Below are 19097 nucleotides of genomic sequence, written 5' to 3'. Positions count from 1 at the left end.
CAAGGTCTCTTCCTTCCGTATCTCCTGACTTTGGTCCCCAGGTATATACTCCGCCAGTCCTTTCTGCGTCCCGCATTCTTCCCCTGCTGCTGCTGCTAAGTCGCTCCAGTCGTGTCCGACTCTGTGCGACCCCAGAGACGGCAGCCCACCAGGCTCCCCCATCCCTGGGATTCTCCAGGCAAGAACACTGGAGTGGGTTGCCTTAGTCCTCCGCTAATCGCCAGAATGAGTTTGTGTCCGGGGGCTCCAGAGGGTCGAGGTTCCTTACGGTGCGAGGCTCTTGAGCTACCCTCATCTGCACAGTCCGACGCGAAGACCTGAGGTCTAGCTCTGCCGCAACCGGGACGCCGCTCGCTGGATTCGAAAGCTCGGCTGGCAGTGCGCGACCTCTCCTAAAGAAGGGTGGGAGGCGGAACCCGCGAGAGGGGCTTACGCCGCGAAGTCGGTTACCATGGCAACCGGTGCCCGCCCTCGCAGTAACCCTACGCTGACGTAAGGCTGCCAGGACCGAAGAAGGAGATTGGTGCGTCTGGGGGCGGGTTTTGCAGAGAGGATAAAGGCGCGGGGCGTCCAAGGCCAACTGGGCTTTCTGCTCTGCGCGCTGTCTACGTGCCACGTGCGTCTCCAGGGCCGCAGCGGCGCAGCATCTTTGGGCGGCTGCCTCGGAAGGTCAGTGGGGTGGGACTGGATGTTCCCTCGCGGCTGATCCTGGGAACTGAGCCTCTTTGAAACGGAGGCTGACGCCGCGGGATCGCCTGACCCCCCTGACCCCCCACTAGCCCTATAGGTGTGACAAGGCCGGGCGCCGCAGACTCAGAGCTCCCCGGGGTGATCGCGGGTCCCCAGCCGTCGCTGCGGAACTGGGAGGCCGAGGGAGGGTCGGGGTACTGCTGGGATCGGCTGGCGCGGCTACTGGCCCTTCCTAAGTTTCCAAGGGGCAGCCCCTGCCAGGAGCGGTTTTTCTCATAAAACCGGTTTATCCAGTCATCTTCCCTAGAGGTTGAGCCCCCCCACCCCCCACAACTTTTCCATAGGAAAGTGGGAGGCTAAGGCTGGAGATCCGCGAGCGGCCCTCGTCTCCACGTCTTTTGGGATTCCCTCTCCTAGGCCATTGTGCACTGAGGGGAAGGTGCGGGGCGCCCGCTGCGCAGGGCCAAGCCTGTCTCTGAGACCCTCTATGGCTCACGCTGAGAGCACCAGGATTTTTTTCCCCGACCGTTCCTGGCTTTCAGATCATCCCCACGTTAAGTCCAGACTTTACCAGCTGGTTGATGAAGTCTTTAGCAGTTCTCTAAGTGCTTTTATAAATTGCTTTTATTAAATCCTGTCAGCATGTGGTGTCCCCTTTCTAAGGACGGGGAAACTTGAGGTTGGCGAGGTAGTGTACGCCGGCTCGCGCCGGAGGGAGGGCGGTGTCTGGCCTTGAACCCCGGGTGTTGGTAGGTACTCTTCTCCTGGGGAGCGGGGAGGAGGAGGAGCCGAGCTGCAGGGGAGGGGAGCAGCGAGGAAGGTGGCCCCTTCGCTACCACGAGGATGCGTCCTCCTTGTCCCCTCTCTTAGGTACAAGATGTTTTCTCTTGGCAGGAAAGAGTGGGGGTGCTGGCAGGAGGGTTTGTTTGAAACTCAGCGGACCTGGTTTACATCCCCTTTCCCTTTGGTAATTAATTATGTGCCTGACCTTGGGCGGGTCAATTCATTCTGCAAAATGGAGAAAAGATCCCAGCTTCAGAGTTACTGTGAGGCTTAAATAAGAGTTCAGGAGAGCAGATACGTCCTCAGCGCTCAGTAGTTGAGGTGCCAGATTTTCCCGTTGGATCATTACTGTGAAGAGTACACGTTTGGGGACTTCTCTGGTAGTCCAGTTGGTAAACATCCCCGTTTCCACTGCCGAGCGCACAGGTTCAGTCCTTGATGGGAGAACTAAGATCCAGAATGCCACAAGGTGCAGCCAAAAAAAAAAAAAAAGACACATTTATTTATCTGAATTTTTTATGATTTCATGAACGGGAGGATATAAAGCCAAGACTGCCTTGCAAATAAGCAGTTATAAGCATTGCTGCTGCTGCTGCTAAGTCACTTCAGTCGTGTCCGACTCTGTGCGACCCCAGAGACGGCAGCCCACCAGGCTCCCCCATCCCTGGGATTCTCCAGGCAAGAACACTGGAGTGGGTTGCCATTTCCTTCTCCAATGCATGAAAGTGAAAAGTGAAAGTGAAGTCGTTCAGTCGTGTCTGACTCTTCGCGACCCCAAGGACTGCAGCCCACCAGGCTCCTCCATCCATGGAATTTTCCAGGCATTATTGATCCTTAAATCAGAGTGAGAGGTGGGAGAACTCAGGGGAGATGAAGATGGGCATGGTCAGCCCTGGGAGAGGGTCCTGGGGCCAGGAAATTGTCAACGGGTTAATGACTGACCTTTGGTGAAAGCAGTTTCACTGAGTGTGGATCAAGAAGGCCTGCTAGGAGGGGCAGGGGATGTGGGTTTGGGGCAGCATAAATACTCTAGAGACCCCTGAGACTGGGAGGAAAGGTTGAAGGCTGGATGAGAATGCTAGGTTTCAGCAGGTTTATAAGCAGAGAGCAAAGAACCATTTAAGGGGATTGGTGGGAAAAAGGGCTTCGGAGTTTGAACTGGCTGGGGGTTTCGTGAGTCTCTGAGGCAGCATTGATCTACACGGGTTGAAGTTTCTAGCTCCCCAGTAATATATGTATGCACTGACCATTTCTTGGGGCTGGATGTTTAAAAATTTGGTAAATTATGGTTTTTAATCACATAACATAAAATTTACCCTCTTAGCATTTTTAAGAGTACAATTCGGTACTGTCAGGTATATTCACAGTGTTGTGCAATGGATCTCTAAAACTTTTTTTATCCTGCAAAATGAAACCTGTGCCTGTTAATTAAGCACTGGTATCCCCTCTCCGTTTCTCCCATGGCAACTAAATTTCTACTTCCTGTTTCTATGCTTTTGACTAGATAACTCATGTCACTCATATGGATGGGACCATGCTGCATTTGGCCTCTGTGGCCAGCTTCTTTCAGTCAGCATAATGTCCTCCCGGTTCATCCGTGTTGTAGCGTTTGACAGGATCTCCTTTTTCGAGGCTAAGTAACATTCCATCACATGCACATACCACATTTTCCTTATCCATTCATCTGTTGGGAGCTGGATGCTTGTAGCTTCATATGAATGTGCTGGAGACATGACCTAATACATTTTTATTTACTGTCTCTGTGGCTGAGAATAATGTGAGCTAGAGATCTGGGAGGATAACAAGCTTAAGGGAAACCGACACTGCGTCCTCAGAAAAAAGGTCTATTTTCTTGGTTTTCAATATTCCAAATTAGAGTTTCTTTTAGTATTTTTGAAATAGAATTATCTGTCTCCAGAGAAATTACAATTGAATTACAGGTTTTTTTCCCCAAGAAATGGAAGTAATGTTCTCTGAAAACAGAGGACATTCTGTTTATTGTGGTGTAGATAAACCCCTGATACTTCTCTTTCCTGCTTGCCTGTTTGACATGGAGTTTGAATTCTCACATGCTTTAAGAATGGTTCATTGGGACTCACAGCTCCCTGGGAGAGGCAGCCTTACTGGCCCCTGGCACGTAAAACCAACATGTCCAAAACCAAGCTTGTTTGTCTTCTTACCTGATCTGCTCCTCTAGGAAGCTCATGCACAGATTGGAGGTTTGTGTTATTCTTCTCCATTCCTCGCCAGTTGCTCCATGTCCCAACAATCACAGCCAGCTGGGCTCAGAGCCTGTCTCTCTCTCACTCTCTTCATGATGCCACTGCTTTCTTGAGCTCTGCTATGGTTGGGGCAGAAAGGTAGATGCCTAGAGATGGGAAGATTTATATAACAACCACCCCAGCAAGGCTTGCTCTGGGGAGACACTCAGTTATTTAAGGAGGAAAGTCTGTTGGCCTGTTTCTCTTTCATCCTTTGGAATTAAAGTAAGCAAAGTGCTTAGGGGAGAAAGTCTATGGACTTTCATCTGATCGCCAGTCATCTTTGATGGTTTCCATTTGTAAGTTTGATAACTATCTTGCCAAAGCAAGTCTTACTCTAGAACAGTTATTCTCAAGTGTAATCTGGGGTAACCCTGAGGTTCCCTGAGACCTTTGTAAGGTCCATGAGGTCAAGGCTATTTTTAAAGTAATACTCAGAAATTTTTTTTGCCTTTTTCATTGTTTCTTTCTCAGATATGTGGTGGAATCTTCTAGAGGCCACATGGCTTGTAATGAGTTTTCTGCTGATCTAATGGGGTATGTGCTTGTGTACTCTTGTGTTTCTAGAATCTTCTAAGGATAGCAGGCTTAAAGTATAAATATATGCATTTTCAGAGATAAACTCTTTTTTTTCTTATCAATTCTGTGCATTTTTATTAGCTACATGCTGTTATATCTGCTATTATCTTTGGAGCCCATTTTCTTTTAATATCAATATGTCATTGCTTTGAAATTCTAAGTTGAGCCTTTGCCTATATGGAAAAATAACAAAAAGTTTATTTAAGGATACATCACTGGCTTAGAAGACTTGATTTTTTTCAACTCAAAGTTATACCATCTATGTGTATAAATGCTGAAGAGAAATGACTCAAGAGTCCTCTGAATCATGGAAAGAGGAACTTTTCTCCAGATAAATGTACAAAATTAAATAATACATGAAAATATGAACACTTTCCTCAGGTTTTACAGATGTTAGAAATTTAACTTGTGTGTCTGACGCCACAGAACATTTTGAATAACATTTTGGTGGCAATAGCATTATTCTGAGACCAACCGTTCTGAATGAATTAAGTGTAGATAGGATGATCTCTTTAAAAGCCAAACATTATTTGTTACAGCTTTCCAAACTAGAAAAGAAAAAACTATTGAAGTGTGACAAGATAGGTTATCAAATTGCAGTGGGTGGAGAAACAATAAAGCCTTGTTTGGATGAAAAAGCATGGAAAAACCTCAGCACAGCCACTGTGACAGTAACTTGTCAAAGACTTAGCTGCAGACATAGACTGACAGTAGAAGTGTGTGTCTTCCTGTGGTCATGGCTGGACTTACCATCTGTTTGTTTTCATACACAATCAATGCCAAACCAGTTATCAAAGACTAGCTTTTTAGTGAATGTTTGACAACAAACACAAATAGTCCCAGTCTTTGGTATAGAATTTTTTTTTTTTTAATTTCATGGTTTATCCTGGAGCAACTGTTGAATTTTCACTGACAGTGCACCAGCCGCAGTGGCTAAAAGTACCCGTCCCTTTGCAGGAATCAAGGCAGTGGCACCACCTGGTACTAGAAGTCATGGTATTCTTCACTGCCATATGCTTTCCTGTGAAAAAATAAAAAGTAGAAAACGTAAGGCCTGTTGTTGCTCTTGTTTAGTCCCTGAGTTGTGTCTGACTCTTTTTGCAGTCCTGTGGACTGTAGCCCACCGGGCTCCTCTGTCCATGGGATTCTCAGGCAAGAATCCTGGAGTGGGCTGCATTTCCTTCTCCAGGGATCTTCCCGACCCAGGGATTCAACCCGGGTCTCCTGCACTGGCAGGCGGAGTCTTTGCCACTGAGCCACCAGGGAAGCCCCTTACTTAAGAATGCCCTTGATGAAACAGTAAAACGTGATTAATTTTTATTAAACCTTGAGCCTTGAGATCTATCTTTTTAGTTTATCATGTGGTAAATGGATGTACTTGTTGTGTATTGAAATATGATGGTTGTTTTGAGATTAAGTATTTTTTTGTGATTGAATTGTGAGCTGAACTGGTCACTTTTTTTTTTATAGAGTACTAGTTTTACCTGAAAGAATGACTGACAAAGTATGATTATTCATACCTGGATAATCGGCAAACATTTTCTTAAAAAAAAAAAAAGATAAACCTAGCGCACCTGTCAAAGAAACAACCAATGGTATCTGTTGCAGGTTAACTTGTATCCACCATTGTGTACTTGACAGCTTCGCAATACTTAGGAATTTTCTGATGAGATCAGTGACATTAACTAGTATAACTTTGAGGAATTGTACAGTCAAGTGTGTTGGCAGTTAGAAGCTCTGCATTACTCACTGAACAAATATTTTCCAAAAGACCAATGCATGGAATTGTAAAATCATACAGGAATAAAAGATCTGTTCGAAGCATTAGATATACAAGTAGGTTCTAATGTTATAGGTCCAAAAGTTTCATGATAATGTCTTCAGATTCTGTGTTGCAGCTAACTTTTAAAGAAACTAGCATGTGTTGAGTTCTGGATATTAAAGGTGAGTATCCAGAATTATCTGAGAAGGCTTTTAAGATACTGCTCCCTTTTCCTCACTGCTTTGCTTTGTGAGTCTGGATTTTCTTCATTTACTTCAATCAAAGCAACAGGTTGAGTTAGAAGCAGGTGCAAAAATCCAGTTGTTTTTCTATTAAGGAAAACATCAAAGAGATGAGTAAATGTAAAACAGTGGCACTTAGATCAGTATGTTTTTTGTTTTGGAAAATATATTTTCAGAAAATACATTTATGTTAACACTAGACAGAGGAGCCTGGTGTGCTATAGTGCTTGGGTCACAAAGAGTTGGACACGACTTAGCAGCTTGAACAACAGCAAAAGGAGTTCTGAGACCAGAAAATGTGAGAACTGCTACCTTAAAAGCATTCAACTGAACTTGGAAATGGCAAGATAATAATCTTGACTTGGAAAAGCGACATGCTGTAGAGGGGTGGAGGGCTTTTGGGTTTTGTTTTTAATGTATATGCATTGTTAAAGCCATCCCATAATAGGGATCGTAGTGCTGCTTGATGGTTAAGAATTGGGTTCCCCGGGATGGGTGGTGGTTGCAATGGTTAAATGCTGTAATGCAGGAGGGCATTCGTGGGCCTGAGGCCTGCATTGAGCATTACATGTTAGCTAGTAAGAGTTGCAGAATAAGAACCAACTCAGTCATGAATTGTCCACATTGGTAAACTAACATACATTGTCTGAAGTTTCATCTGCCAGTGCTGTTGGAAGTCTGACAGCTGACAGAGGTGGAGGCCACAGGGCAGTGTGCAGAGAGCAAAGACCTGACCTTGGGGAGGGTGAGCAGGAAGGTTGCTGTTCGAACCAGTAGAGTAAGCCCTGCACTCTGATCTCCTCTTGTGACATGCTCACCTTGGGTAAAGTTGGTGAGGAAGAGCTGGACTGCAATAAAATATACATGATCTGGGAAGAGGGGAGAAAATGGCTTTCTAATTATCCTCTCTTAAGAGATGGTCCTGAAACAGAAATTAGTCACGGCTTACTCAGTATTGCTGGGGGCCTTTTTACCTTAACGATCTGCTTTTCTAGTCTGGATCATCCTTAAGATAATGTCTGAGTTAGCACTCAGATGTTAACATCTGAGTTTCATAGGGTGCTGTGTTATTTAGTCCGGGACCTATTTTCACTTCAGTGGTACATGGATAGATGGTAATGGTTGTGAAGACTGGAGGCTTTCACTTGGATCCGCGACTTGGTGTTCCTGGCGTGGACGGCTCTGTACACAGTAACCTCCGCGGTGACTTTAGAGCCCGTTGTTGTCAGCACTGTGTGGCTCCAGTTCTAAATCTCAGCCAGCCTTTGTTTGCCTGAACTTTGCATGAGCAACGTTTATCCCTTTTCATGGGGCTGGGCTCAGGGTCATCTCTAGATTGGCTCCCTGTCCCCACACTCAGCAGTCTCTTTAGTTTGGTTCATGAATCCAGGGCATGGCTTTGCTTGGGAGCTGGCGATCTTAGTGTTAGTTGTGATTAAATGATTTGTGTTTTGAGGGGTCTGGAAGGTAAGCAGTTACATGCTAACCTCTGCTTTTTTGTTTATTAAAATTTTATTGAAGTATAGTTGATTTATAATGTGTTAATTTCTGCTATATAGCAAGCGACTCAGTTATACATACATATATATATATTCATTTTCATTGTGATTTGTCACAAAATATTGAACATAGTTCCTGCTATACAGAAGGAGCTTGTTGTTTATCCGTCCTATATAGAATGTCACGTTGGCCAAAAAATTCATTCTGGTTTTTCCGTAAGATGTTTTCCTATGCTAATCCCAAACTCCCATTCCTTCCCTTCCCTACCGGCTCTTCCTTGACAACTTCAAGTCTGTTCTCTATATCTGTGAATCTGTTTTTGTTTTGTAGATATGTTTTTTTTATATCATATTTTAGATTCCGCACATGATATCATACAACATTTGTCTTTCTGTTTCGGACTGGCTTCACATAGTATGATAATCTCTAGGTCCATCCATGCTTCTGCAGTTGGCATTGTTCCATTCTCTTCTGAGCGCTAGGTTGCTTCAGTCGTGGCCGACTCTGTGCGGCTCCTCTGTCCTCTGTCAATTCTCTAGGCAAGAATACCGGAGTGGGTCGCCATGCCCTTCCCCGGGGATCTTCCTGATACAGGGATCAAACCTGCGTCTCTTCAGTCTGCTGCACTGGGAAGTGGCTTCTTTACTACTAGCGCTGCCCAGGAGGCCCTTCATTCTTTCTGATGGCTGAGTAATATTCCGCTGTGTACATATGAACCGCGTCTTCTTTATCCATTCACCTGTGGGTGGCCTCTTGGATTGCTTCCATGTCTTGGTTACTCTGAATAGTGCTGCATGAGCATTGGAATGCGTGCGTCTTTTCTGAACTCCGCTCCTTCTGTGTTATAGGTGTGTCACAGAGAGCATGCCGGTTGTTCGGATGTTGCGGCAGGTTGCCTGCTGGATGCTGCAGAGCCCAGCCTGTGGCTGCCGGGCTTCTGTCCTACCCAGTCGGCTTCTGGGGACCTCTCCTCGGCAGATTCCAATGGATGCCAACTTCCACTCCACTTCATTCTCGGAAGCAGACCAGCAGCGTGTCTTAATTACAGGTTGGGTCTTTTTTTTTCTTTCTCCCGCCTTCGTGGCTTCATTATTTTCTTTCTGTGTGGCTGTATATTCGATTTTGGAATGTCTAACATACCGCCAGGTAACATGTATTCTTCAGAAACTCCTCCTATCTGCTCTTGGCTTCCTCCTGAATTGTGCAAATCCCTGGTGCTTATTTTGTCGCTGTTGACAGGGCTTGGTTTCCCTGCCCAAATCTTTTGTCATCTGAAGAAAGGACCTGGGAACCTGGGGATGAAAAAGCTACCCTGGGACTTGGTTCCCCTTCCCTGCTAAAGATCCAAGGTGTGTGGACAAAACATGGACTCTAGAGTCTAACTCATCTTTCCTTGGCCAGGCTCCTCCGGCCAGGCAGTTACTGCATATTTGTGTCTTGGAGACGGAGCAGATACCCAGGGCCTGCCTGGGGCTCAGGGAACTTCTCGCCATGACCTCCTGGAGCCTGGGTCTCATTGTCCGCAGACTGGCTCGCCAACCCCTCTCACCTCGTGTCCACCCAACGTCCAGTTCTGCATCTGCTCACTGCACATTTGACCGTCTTCCCACAAGTCTTTCCAGCTGACCCAAGCCCACCGCTGATTGATTAGCACATTTTTATTGTCTTCTATTTGCCAGAATTTCATGCCTTGACTTCACGTCATTATCCACCTTACATTCTTCAGTGTGTGCATATTTCTCTCACTACCACCTCCTCCTCCTCCTCTGCTGTAAATGGGTTTCAAGTGAGGTCGGCTTCCTTAGCACTTCCCTCCCTGACTCTCCCAGCATCTTGTCGTGTCTTTGATTCCCTCCTCCCGCCACCAACAAAGCACCCTCCAGGTGTTACTGTCAGTGCGCTGGTTTCAGTCACATGTTTACACGTGATTACAGGAAGCGCCACGGCCTGCATCTTCCTGCCTGATTACTTTCTCCCAAAATGGAATTTAGGGTTGTATTCCCCTAAATGTGTTCCTAGACCCCCAGCTCTCCCATGTCCACCAATGGCATTTGTAAGCATGCAGATAAAGATGCTGTAATCATTTGTTTAATGTTCTTAGCACTTCCTAACCCACCCAGTTATCTACTCTTTTTTTCGGGTGACTTCTTAGTTTTTGCCTTCTTTCTCCATTCCTATTCCACTGCAGGACTTATGGAGGAGGGTGCTCTGGATAATCCCACCAGAGGCTGATATCCAACTATTATATCTGCAAATAAACTTATTTATAAAACAGAAACAGACTCATAGACTTAGATAACAAACTTATGATTATAAGGGTAGGGTGGGAAGAAACAGACTCATAGACTTAGATAACAAACTTATGATTATAAGGGTAGGGTGGGAAGGATGAGGGGAAGGGACAGTTTGGGATCAGCGTGTACACACTGCTATATTTAACATGGATAACCAACAAGGACCTACTGTATGACACATGGAACTCTGCTCAATGTCATGTGGCAGCCTGGATGGGAGGGGAGTTTGAGGGAGAATGGATACATGGGTATGTATGGCTGAATCCCCTTGCTGCTCACCTGGAACTATCACAACATTGCTAATCAGCTATACCCCAATACAAAATGAAGTTTCTTAAAAACAAACAAACAAACAAAAAAAAACCGATTACATGTGACTTTAAGTGTTCTGGTACCCGTAGGAGACAAGCTTCATAGCCCATCAAATAACAAAGCCAAAGCTGCTAGTGAGTTCCTGGCTGGGCAATGCTCTTGCTCTCCTGTGACTGTTCCCTTCCTGTTCCCTGACTTCCCCTTAGCCACCCCTCTGCTGGAGAATGTTCTGTCTCTGAAACTCATCTGATCTGATCTCTGACCTAGCTCGGAGAAGGTGATTCAGTTCCATCAGGCCATCCTGGGGGTTCACCTAATTAGCTAAGATTACCAGTAGAGTTTTATTCTGTTATTACATCCTGGGAATAATTGAACTGGTTTGATTTAAATAAGTTTCACTTTTTTCTTCTTTATCCAGGGGGTCTTGGCCAGCTTGGAGTGGGTCTTGCTAGCCTTCTGAGGTAAGAGCTTTCAAAGTTGAAATTTAAAATCTGAGTTTGGGGGTATGTGAAGTTTCTCTTTGCTCCTGTTTAACCACTGAATCTGTCCTCTCCCTTTTTGGTCCTGAGTCTTTTACAATATTGTATCTAAATGACCGTTTGGAATGCATTTCATTGTGCCTGTTAGTATCACAGGCTTTGCCTCAGGTCCTTGACTCAGTGTCCCCCGTCCTGGTCCTTTGCCCTCTGCCTGTTCTAGGTTAGGCAAAGTAAGACCTGCCTCCAACTGGGTCAGTCAGTTTTTTGATGTTTGGGGACTGAGAGAAGAACATGTAGAAACTGAAAAGGAACAAGGTGGGATTTAGAGAAAGTGGGATAAAAGGAAAAGAGAGAATGGGGGGAAGAGGGAAGGACTCCGGGGCCCTGGGAGGACACTGGTGACAGGTGCATGGACAATGGTGGGGTAAGGTGTAAGCAGGAGATGCAGCCCCGAGTGTGGCTGGGACCGCAGGGATGCTGGCTGAGGATGGAGAGGAAGAAGGGCTCATGTATAAAGGTGGGATTTGGAGCCAGGCAGTACATGGCAGTTCCTCTGGGCAGGATGGTTTTCACAGGACCTGGTATGTCCTCAAATATACCGTCTCGTATGTTTAATTTTCCCTTTAGGAAACGATTCGGGAAGGACAATGTGATTCTGTCTGACATTCGGAAGCCCCCAGAACATGTCTTCCTTAGTGGTAAGAGGCTCTCAGAGCAGTCGGAGAGGCAGCTCGTAGGATTCTTATCATCGCTCATAACCAGGCTTGTGAATTAAAGGAGGAGGAGTATTTGAGGCACACTTGTGCTACTTAAAAATGTTTCCTGCTTTTGGATTTCCCTGGTCATTAGGTGGTTAAGACTCCATGTTTCCAATGCAGGGGGCATGGGTTCAATCCCTGGTCAGGGAACTAAGATCCCACATGCTGTGGGGGTGTGGCCAAAGAAGAAAAAAAAGTTTCGTGTTTTTGTCCTCATTAGTTCTGTAAAATGTCCTTGGTATAGTCACTGCTTGATCAGGTGACCCAAGGACAGGGGAGTTCATTAGACCTTGATGTAAAGTCGTGGAGTAATATCTTTGGATATAATCTGCAGCCATATCTGTGGAATAAAAATTTGGATTCCTACCTTTCAGAGTTTTTAGTGAACTTAACTCAGAGAGAAAGCACACAAAAATCAAGTTCTGAAATGAGGAAAAGGACCTTTAAGTTTTGGAGAAATTAATCCTCCTATTTCAGCATGGGCTTGCTCTTAAACACCTGTGCATGCACACGGATCTGACTCCTATAGTTGAGTTGTTTACCACCTCAAAGATGTTTTTGTGTATTTTTTATTTTTTTGAGGTTCCCGAGAATATATTTTATTGGATAAATATGTGCATTGCATTCTTATTGTTGCTCTAACCTACATAAAATAGTAACTTAAGAAATTAAAGTTCTAGAGGTCAGGTCAGAAATTAAAACTCATTTTATTGGGTTGAATACAAGATGTCTGGGAGAGCTGGATCCCTCAAGATGCTCCAGAGAAGATGGCACTGGCTTCCTAGATCAGTTCCTCATCAAAAATATCTTTATAACATCTCCTAGTCCTTCCTGGTTCCATGTCAGTCTTTTGTGGTTCACCTTAGGGAAAAGCATTAATGTGCTGAAAGTGGGGGAAATTTGCATTGCAGAAATCTGGCTCTACCTCTAGCTTAACCAAGTGTGTTGAACCCACAATTTGTGGGTTATTTATATCACGGTGGGTTTTTGGCTTTTGTAAACCCATGTTATCTATTCCTTTAAAATATGCAGCCTATTTAAGCGGAGTGAAATCACCAGGTGCCTGCAGTTTGGCATGAACAGCTTCAGCTCAAGCCAGCTGTCTGGTTTTGATCCCAGTTCTTAATCTTAATTCTGTTTGATTCTGGCAAGTTACTTAACCTCTCTTGGCCTCAGTTTCCTCCTCAACAAAATACTCACCTCAAAGTTTGTTTGAGAGTTAAATATACAGTAAGTCCCCTACTTTCAAGTTGCAAACTTTCAAAGATGTGAAGGTGCATGTGAGCCTCTGTGTGCCAGCTGTTGTTCTGTACTATTGTACTTTTCAAGGTGCTAGACTGTTAGATTAAAAACATTTTATTTTTTGTTTGTTTTTTATGTATGTATTTTTTGCATTTAAAATTCTATAAACCTATTGCAGTATAGTACTATATAGCCGATTGTGTTAGTTGGGTACCTAGGCTAACTTTGTTGGACTTATCCCTGGCTTTGGAAGTTCCTCTGGAGAAGGGAATGGCAGTCCACTCCAGTATTCTTGCCTGGAGAATTCCATGGACAGAGAAGCCTGGTGGGCTACAGTCTGTGGGGTTGCAAAGAGTTGGATGCGACTGAGCAACTAACACACACACGAACAAATGGGACTTAGGAACGTGCTCTCGGGATGAACTCGTTCCTATGCAGGGGATTTCTTGTACAGGAAGCCCTTAGAATAGCGCTCAGTAGGTATAAGTCCTGTGTAAGACTTCCGTGTTGTTAACCATGGAGTGTGTGTGTTAGCTCAGTCATGTCCAACTCTGTGCCCCATGGACTGTAGCCCGCCAGGCTCCTCTGTCCATGGGATTCTCCAGGCAAGAATACTGGAGTGGGTAGCCATTCCCTTCTCCAGGGACTCTTCCCGACCCAGGGATCCAATTCAGGTCCCTTGCATTACAGGCAGATTCTTTACCATCTGAGCTACCAGGGAATCACCTGGGGGTTGGGCTTTGTATTCTGCATAAGAAAAATGCTGAGCTGTGTCTGAATAGTTGTTACCAAGTTGGTAGCAATGGAATTCAAAATCAATGGGAAAACCTGTTGAAGTTTTCAACCCCTGAACTCCTTCGCTTGCCTGATTCACTGCTCTTGCAGGCCCGTTTATTTATTCCGACATCCTGGATTACAAGAATCTTCGGGAGATTGTGGTGAACAACCGCATCACCTGGCTGTTTCATTACAGCGCCCTGCTCAGCGCGGTGGGGGAAGCAAACGTGTCCCTGGCCAGAGCCGTGAACATCACTGGTGAGTCTGGGTCGTGCCCCAGATGCCCTGTTTGCCGGATTCCCCAGTTCCTTGGGAAGAGGTTTCCCAGGTTGTGATGGCTGCTTGTTTCAGGACTGCACAATGTCCTGGATGTTGCCGCAGAGCACGGTCTGCGATTGTTTGTGCCAAGCACCATCGGGGCGTTCGGACCTACTTCTCCACGGAACCCAACCCCTGACCTCTGCATCCAGAGACCCAGGACCATCTATGGGGTGTCCAAGGTCCACGCTGAGCTTATGGGCGAGGTAAGCATTGCTTGGCAAGGCGACTCAGTGTCTCCTTTTCTATTTTTGTCTCAAACACCTGCTAATTCTTCCTTGGAGAGGACTTCCTCCCTCCTCCAATCCCTGCCCCCAGAAATGCTCGGGGACTGATTGTGTTTGCCAGGTGGCCGTACCCATAGGTCCAGCAGAATCCTCAGCCCGTGCTAACATTCAACACTTCAAACATGCCCCCTGAGTGGCACCCCTCCTTCATTTGCTGCCCATCTTACTTGAATTGCACTGTTCTTCCAGGCTCCTGATATTACTATTATTAGAGCTAACTTTAAAATAACTTCAACTGTCCTTTTGGTTTTCTTTTTTAATACACTTTGTCTTTATACTTGTATAGCACATCTTTTTTTTGTCATGCCTCGTAGCTTATGCTTATGATATTTTAGTTTTCCAACCAGGGATTGAACCTGGGTTCTCAGCATTGAAAGTGCAGAGTCCTAACTACTTGACTAAAATGTCCATAAAAGGGCATTTTAGCCAGTGTCTGACCCTTCAACTGATGTATCACAGTGACTGTCTTTCCCTGTGCTCTCCCAACACTACCTCCTAGGACAGGAACACAGAGGTTTGTTCAGGACAATGAGCAGGGTCTTCCTTCCAAAGAAAGGCAGAAACTCCCCACTGTCAGCTGATCTATTATTTACTGTGTTGTCTAACGTTGTTATCACCAGAATGGTGATTATTTGACAATAACAAACTTCAGGGTTATTTGTTAAAGAAAAATGGCAATTCTAGGGTCTTCATTTCCTCAAGGAGGATTTTAAGATGACTGTATGGGGAGACGTTTGAGGAAAAGGCTGTTAATTCTTTGCATTGCTCTACCTGATTTAAAAGATTCTTTTTGAAGTTAAGTTTTCTCTTTCTCGTAGTATTATTATTACCGGTATGGATTAGATTTCCGATGCCTGAGATATCCCGGAATCATTTCTGCTGACTCCCAGCCTGGAGGAGGAACAACTGGTAGGGTTGTTTTTTATTTCTTTTTTATGTAAAATTAGCCTTCTATTTGCCTGGTGCAGTGGGGATGGATCTGCTGTCATTTCAGCCATATGCTGGCTGGAGTCTTTGCATCCTTTCTGAAAAATTCATCTGAGAAGCTCCTTGAACCCTATTGACTTAAATTTGTTCAGGGCAGCTCAACCAATGCTGTAAATCCAATGGAATTTACCACCCACAGTGCCAGAATCAAACTGACTAATTTCACTAAGCATATTACCTTCCAAGGTCATCCATGTTGTCGTAAATTGCAAAATTTTGTTCTTTTTTATGAGTGAGTAGTCCTCCGTTGTGTACATTAGCCAAATCTTCATCCATTCATCTGTTGATGGACATGTACATTGCTTCCAAGTCTTAGTTATAGTAAATAAAGCTGCAGTGAGTGTTGGACTGAGTGAATCTTTTCAAATTAGTGTTTTCTTTTTCTCTGAATATGTGCCCAGGAGTGGAATTGCAGGGCCATATGGTAGCTCTATATTTAGTTTTTTGAGGAACCTCCATACAGTTTTCCACATTGTTATCATTTTGGACTGAGTATGCATTATGTTCAGTAACTCCCACATCAGAGATCCTTCCCATATGAGGGGTTCTGAGCTATAACATAAAAAGATAGTTGACAACATCCGAGGGACTTTTACTATAGCTTTGTGGTATTGTCTGAAGTCTGAGAGGCTTATACTCCAGCTTTGTTCTTTTTCCTCAGGATTGCCTTGGCAATTCTGGGCCTCTTGTGGTTCCATATGAATTTTAGAATTATTTGTTCTAGTTCTGTGAAAAATGTCATAGGTAATTTAACAGGGATCACATTAAATTTGTAGAGTGCTTTGGGTAGTATGGCCATTTTAACAATACTATTGTAATTCTTTCAATCAAAAGCATGGGCCTTCTTTCCATTTCTTTGAATATCTTCAACTGGAATTTGAGGAATTTTTTTTAAGGGACTTTAAAAGAGCCTTTGGGTTTGCTGCTGCTGCTGCTGCTAAGTCGCTTCAGTCGTGTCCGACTCTGTGCGATCCCTTAGATGGCAGCCCACCAGGCTCCTCTGTCCTGGTTACTTTTAAAAAATTTGCCTAAGGCAGTGCTTCTCCAGAAAGGCACTAGGAATCCCTGGGGATCCTTGAGTCAGACCCTCTCAAGGGATCCAGGAGGTCAAAACAATTTTCATATTAATACTAAGATATTATTTGCCCTTTTCACCATCCTTTTCAAGTATACTGTGGAGTTTCTCAGGGGCTGCCTAATGTATGTAGCATAGCAGGCTGAACACAGAAGCAGAGATGCTCACTATTTCCTATTAAGCCAGGGAATAAAGAGGTTTTTCAGAATGAAAACACACCATTCTTCTCACTAAATTCCCTCTTACTTGGAATCTATGTTCTTCTTTCACATGTAATATCATACATATGAATGTGTGGGCTTATTATCATTTTTAAGTGTAGAAATATTTTTTGAAGTTCCCAGCTAATTTCTGATATGGTAGGTGTTGCTAATTTCTGACACAGTCGATGCTGCTGTGTGTGTACATGTGCTCAGCCGCTCATCGTGTCCGACTCTGTGCAACCCCATGAACTGTAACCCGCTAGGCTCCTCTAACTTACCTTAATCAAACCTTTTGGGGGGCTCTCAGTGATTTTTAAGCCCACAGAGAGTTTCTGAGACTAAGACATCTGGGAACCACTGCCTTAATCCAGGAGGCTCACTCATAACTTTTGTTATAAGATGACCCTCAGACAAGCTTCTCTTTCAGACTATGCGGTCCAGATTTTCCATGAAGCTGTCAAGAATGGCAGATTTGAGTGCAACCTGAAAGCCGACACGAGGCTCCCGATGATGTACATTGGCGACTGCCTCAGGGCCACTCTGGAGGTCATGGAGGCCCCAGCAGAGTCCCTGTCCATGAGAACCTACAACATCGGCGCCATGAGCTTCACCCCCGCGGAGCTGGCCCAGGAGGTGCTCAAACATGTCCCAGAGCTCCAGGTCACCTACAACGTGGATCCTGTCCGACAGGCCATAGGTGGGTACACCGCTGCACCCACCTCAGAACCAAAGTTCAGCTGCAGTCCACCACACGAGTCCTCGAGGACATAAACCGTGGAGGAGAAGGAGAGTGCAGTGGCTTTCCCAGGGGCCCAACACCTTCAGAAGAAGGAGCTACTGTCACACCAGAGCTGGCAGATGGCACAGTTTTGGGAAATGATGTCCAAAGTGGGTGGACTAGAGCTGTCCAAATAAACAACTTGTCGGCATTTCACCATTTGCCAGTTTAAATATCAAACAAACAGACATAGGATGAGAGCAGCCCCGGGTTCTCAGAGGCTGTGACTGTGCCCCTATGTGAGTGCCATGCCATCTGAGCATGGCAGTCCCACCTTACAAGTCTGCAGCGGACTCTCCTAGTAGGTGACAACTCACAGTGCCTGGCAGTAGATACAGGCCTCTAGTCTAAGAAGGTGACTGTGTGTGCCCGTAATAGCTGCTCTGCTCTGCTCAAGGGAGATTTCAAAGAGAACGTTTCTTTCATGGCATGTTGACCTTTATTTAAAGTGTTCTAGACCCTTTTGCAAACCTACAGCCTGAATAACTTAAGCTCTTTTCCATGTCTTATCCTAGCGGATAGTTGGCCAATGAACTTTGATGATAGCAACGCTCGGAAGGACTGGGGATGGAAGCACGATTTTGACCTCCCGGAGCTGGTGACAACGATGCTGAACTTCCACGGTTCTGAGAGCAGAGTTGCCCAGGCTAACTGAAGGGGCCGGGGGAAGAGCTCGTGAGTCCTGGGTGGCTGTCCAGGGAAAGCTATAACAACCCTGAGGTTGCAGACCCCAAGGAATCTAGATGGTGTGGGGCTGAAGGACTAATTGGATTGAATTTTCGCAGCTCATATTGAACTGCCACATGGAGAAATGACTTGGCTTTAGCGTCTTCTCAATGCTGCAGGTTTGGTGGTAGCCCTTCTGAATCTTTGCTGTTTGCCTAAACTTGTCCAAATCACAGAAAGAAGACTTAAGTCACAATCATTTCCGTTTCCTTCATTAAGATGAAGTGACCACTTCTGGGAAGATATGTGACATTTGTATTAAATTAAACTTAATTTAAATATCACTCCTAAGACTCCATCATTCCCTTGACTAAGACCAAAGATTACTTTTTAAAGACCATCAAAGATAATCTCCCAATTTAAAAGAATTCTTTACTATCCCATCAGAGCCTAAAAAAATGTCTGTGTATTAATCCCATGTTCACAATGTTCAAGAGATTTTAACCTGTCAAAAATGATCGCTTCCAATTTATTTTTCCCTAAGAAGATACACTACTGCTGCTGCTGCTAAGTCACTTCAGTGGTGTCCGACTCTGTGCGACCCCATAGATTTCAGCCCACCAGGCTCCCCCGTCCCTGGGATTCTCCAGGCAAGAACACTGGAGTGGGTTGCCATGTCCTTCTCCAGTGCATGAAAGTGAAAAGTGAAAGTGAAGTCACTCAGTCGTGTCCGACGCCTAATGACCCCATGGACTGCAGCCTACCAGGCTCCTCCGTCCGTGGGATTTTCCAGGCAAGAGCACTGGAGTGGGGTGCCATTGCTTTCTCCACAAAGATACACTACTGGTAGAAAACTAAAAATATCAGAGATGATCTGACTGTCAAGGGGAGCATCTCTTACTTTGATTGCCTTCCTGCTGATGAGCTAGGGGGTAGTGACTGGGACTTTGATCCCTTACCTGCCACGTCAGGCTCTCCTGGAGCTTGTCTAAATGTACAGGTTTGGGGGCTCCATGGCTTCAGGTGCACTCAAGTGTTGGAGATGGAAATCTCAGAGGACCACGGGTTGTTCTCTTCCAGCACTGGGCCCCCAAATTTAGACCA

The 19097-nt window shown here is 45.2% G+C and overlaps 1 protein-coding gene across 2 annotated transcripts; it reads left to right on the top strand.

Annotated features, from left to right (window-relative positions):
* Positions 1-550: 550 nt before the first annotated feature.
* LOC120858034 (L-threonine 3-dehydrogenase, mitochondrial) lies at positions 551-18337 on the top strand. Of its 2 annotated transcripts, none has more exons than XM_040233939.1 (9): positions 551-669; positions 8666-8865; positions 10842-10884; positions 11530-11600; positions 13788-13937; positions 14031-14203; positions 15103-15193; positions 16977-17246; positions 17843-18337. In XM_040233939.1, exons 2-9 carry the CDS (start codon positions 8682-8684, stop codon positions 17980-17982), a joined length of 1122 nt encoding a protein of 373 aa, XP_040089873.1. In that variant the 5' UTR covers positions 551-669; positions 8666-8681; the 3' UTR covers positions 17983-18337. The 2 variants fall into 2 exon arrangements, with proteins under 2 accessions (XP_040089873.1, XP_040089926.1); XM_040233992.1 differs by lacking the exon at positions 551-669 and adding an exon at positions 6544-7784.
* The last annotated feature ends 760 nt before the right edge of the window (positions 18338-19097 follow it).

The sequence above is a fragment of the Oryx dammah genome, unplaced genomic scaffold (genome assembly GCF_014754425.2).
Source record: "Oryx dammah isolate SB20612 unplaced genomic scaffold, SCBI_Odam_1.1 HiC_scaffold_1, whole genome shotgun sequence".
NCBI lineage: Eukaryota > Metazoa > Chordata > Mammalia > Artiodactyla > Bovidae > Oryx > Oryx dammah.
Note: the sequence above shows the minus strand (reverse complement) of the source record. Positions and strands in the feature narration are given on the sequence as shown.

Excerpts from the sequence above, each read along its gene's own strand:
- LOC120858034 (XM_040233939.1), top strand. The coding sequence starts at position 8,682 with ATGCCGGTTGTTCGGATGTTGCGGCAGGTTGCCTGCTGGATGCTGCAG. Across the intron at positions 8,866-10,841 it reads GCAGCGTGTCTTAATTACAG|GGGGTCTTGGCCAGCTTGGA; the intron begins GTTGGGTCTTTT and ends TTCTTTATCCAG. Across the intron at positions 10,885-11,529 it reads GGTCTTGCTAGCCTTCTGAG|GAAACGATTCGGGAAGGACA; the intron begins GTAAGAGCTTTC and ends TTTTCCCTTTAG.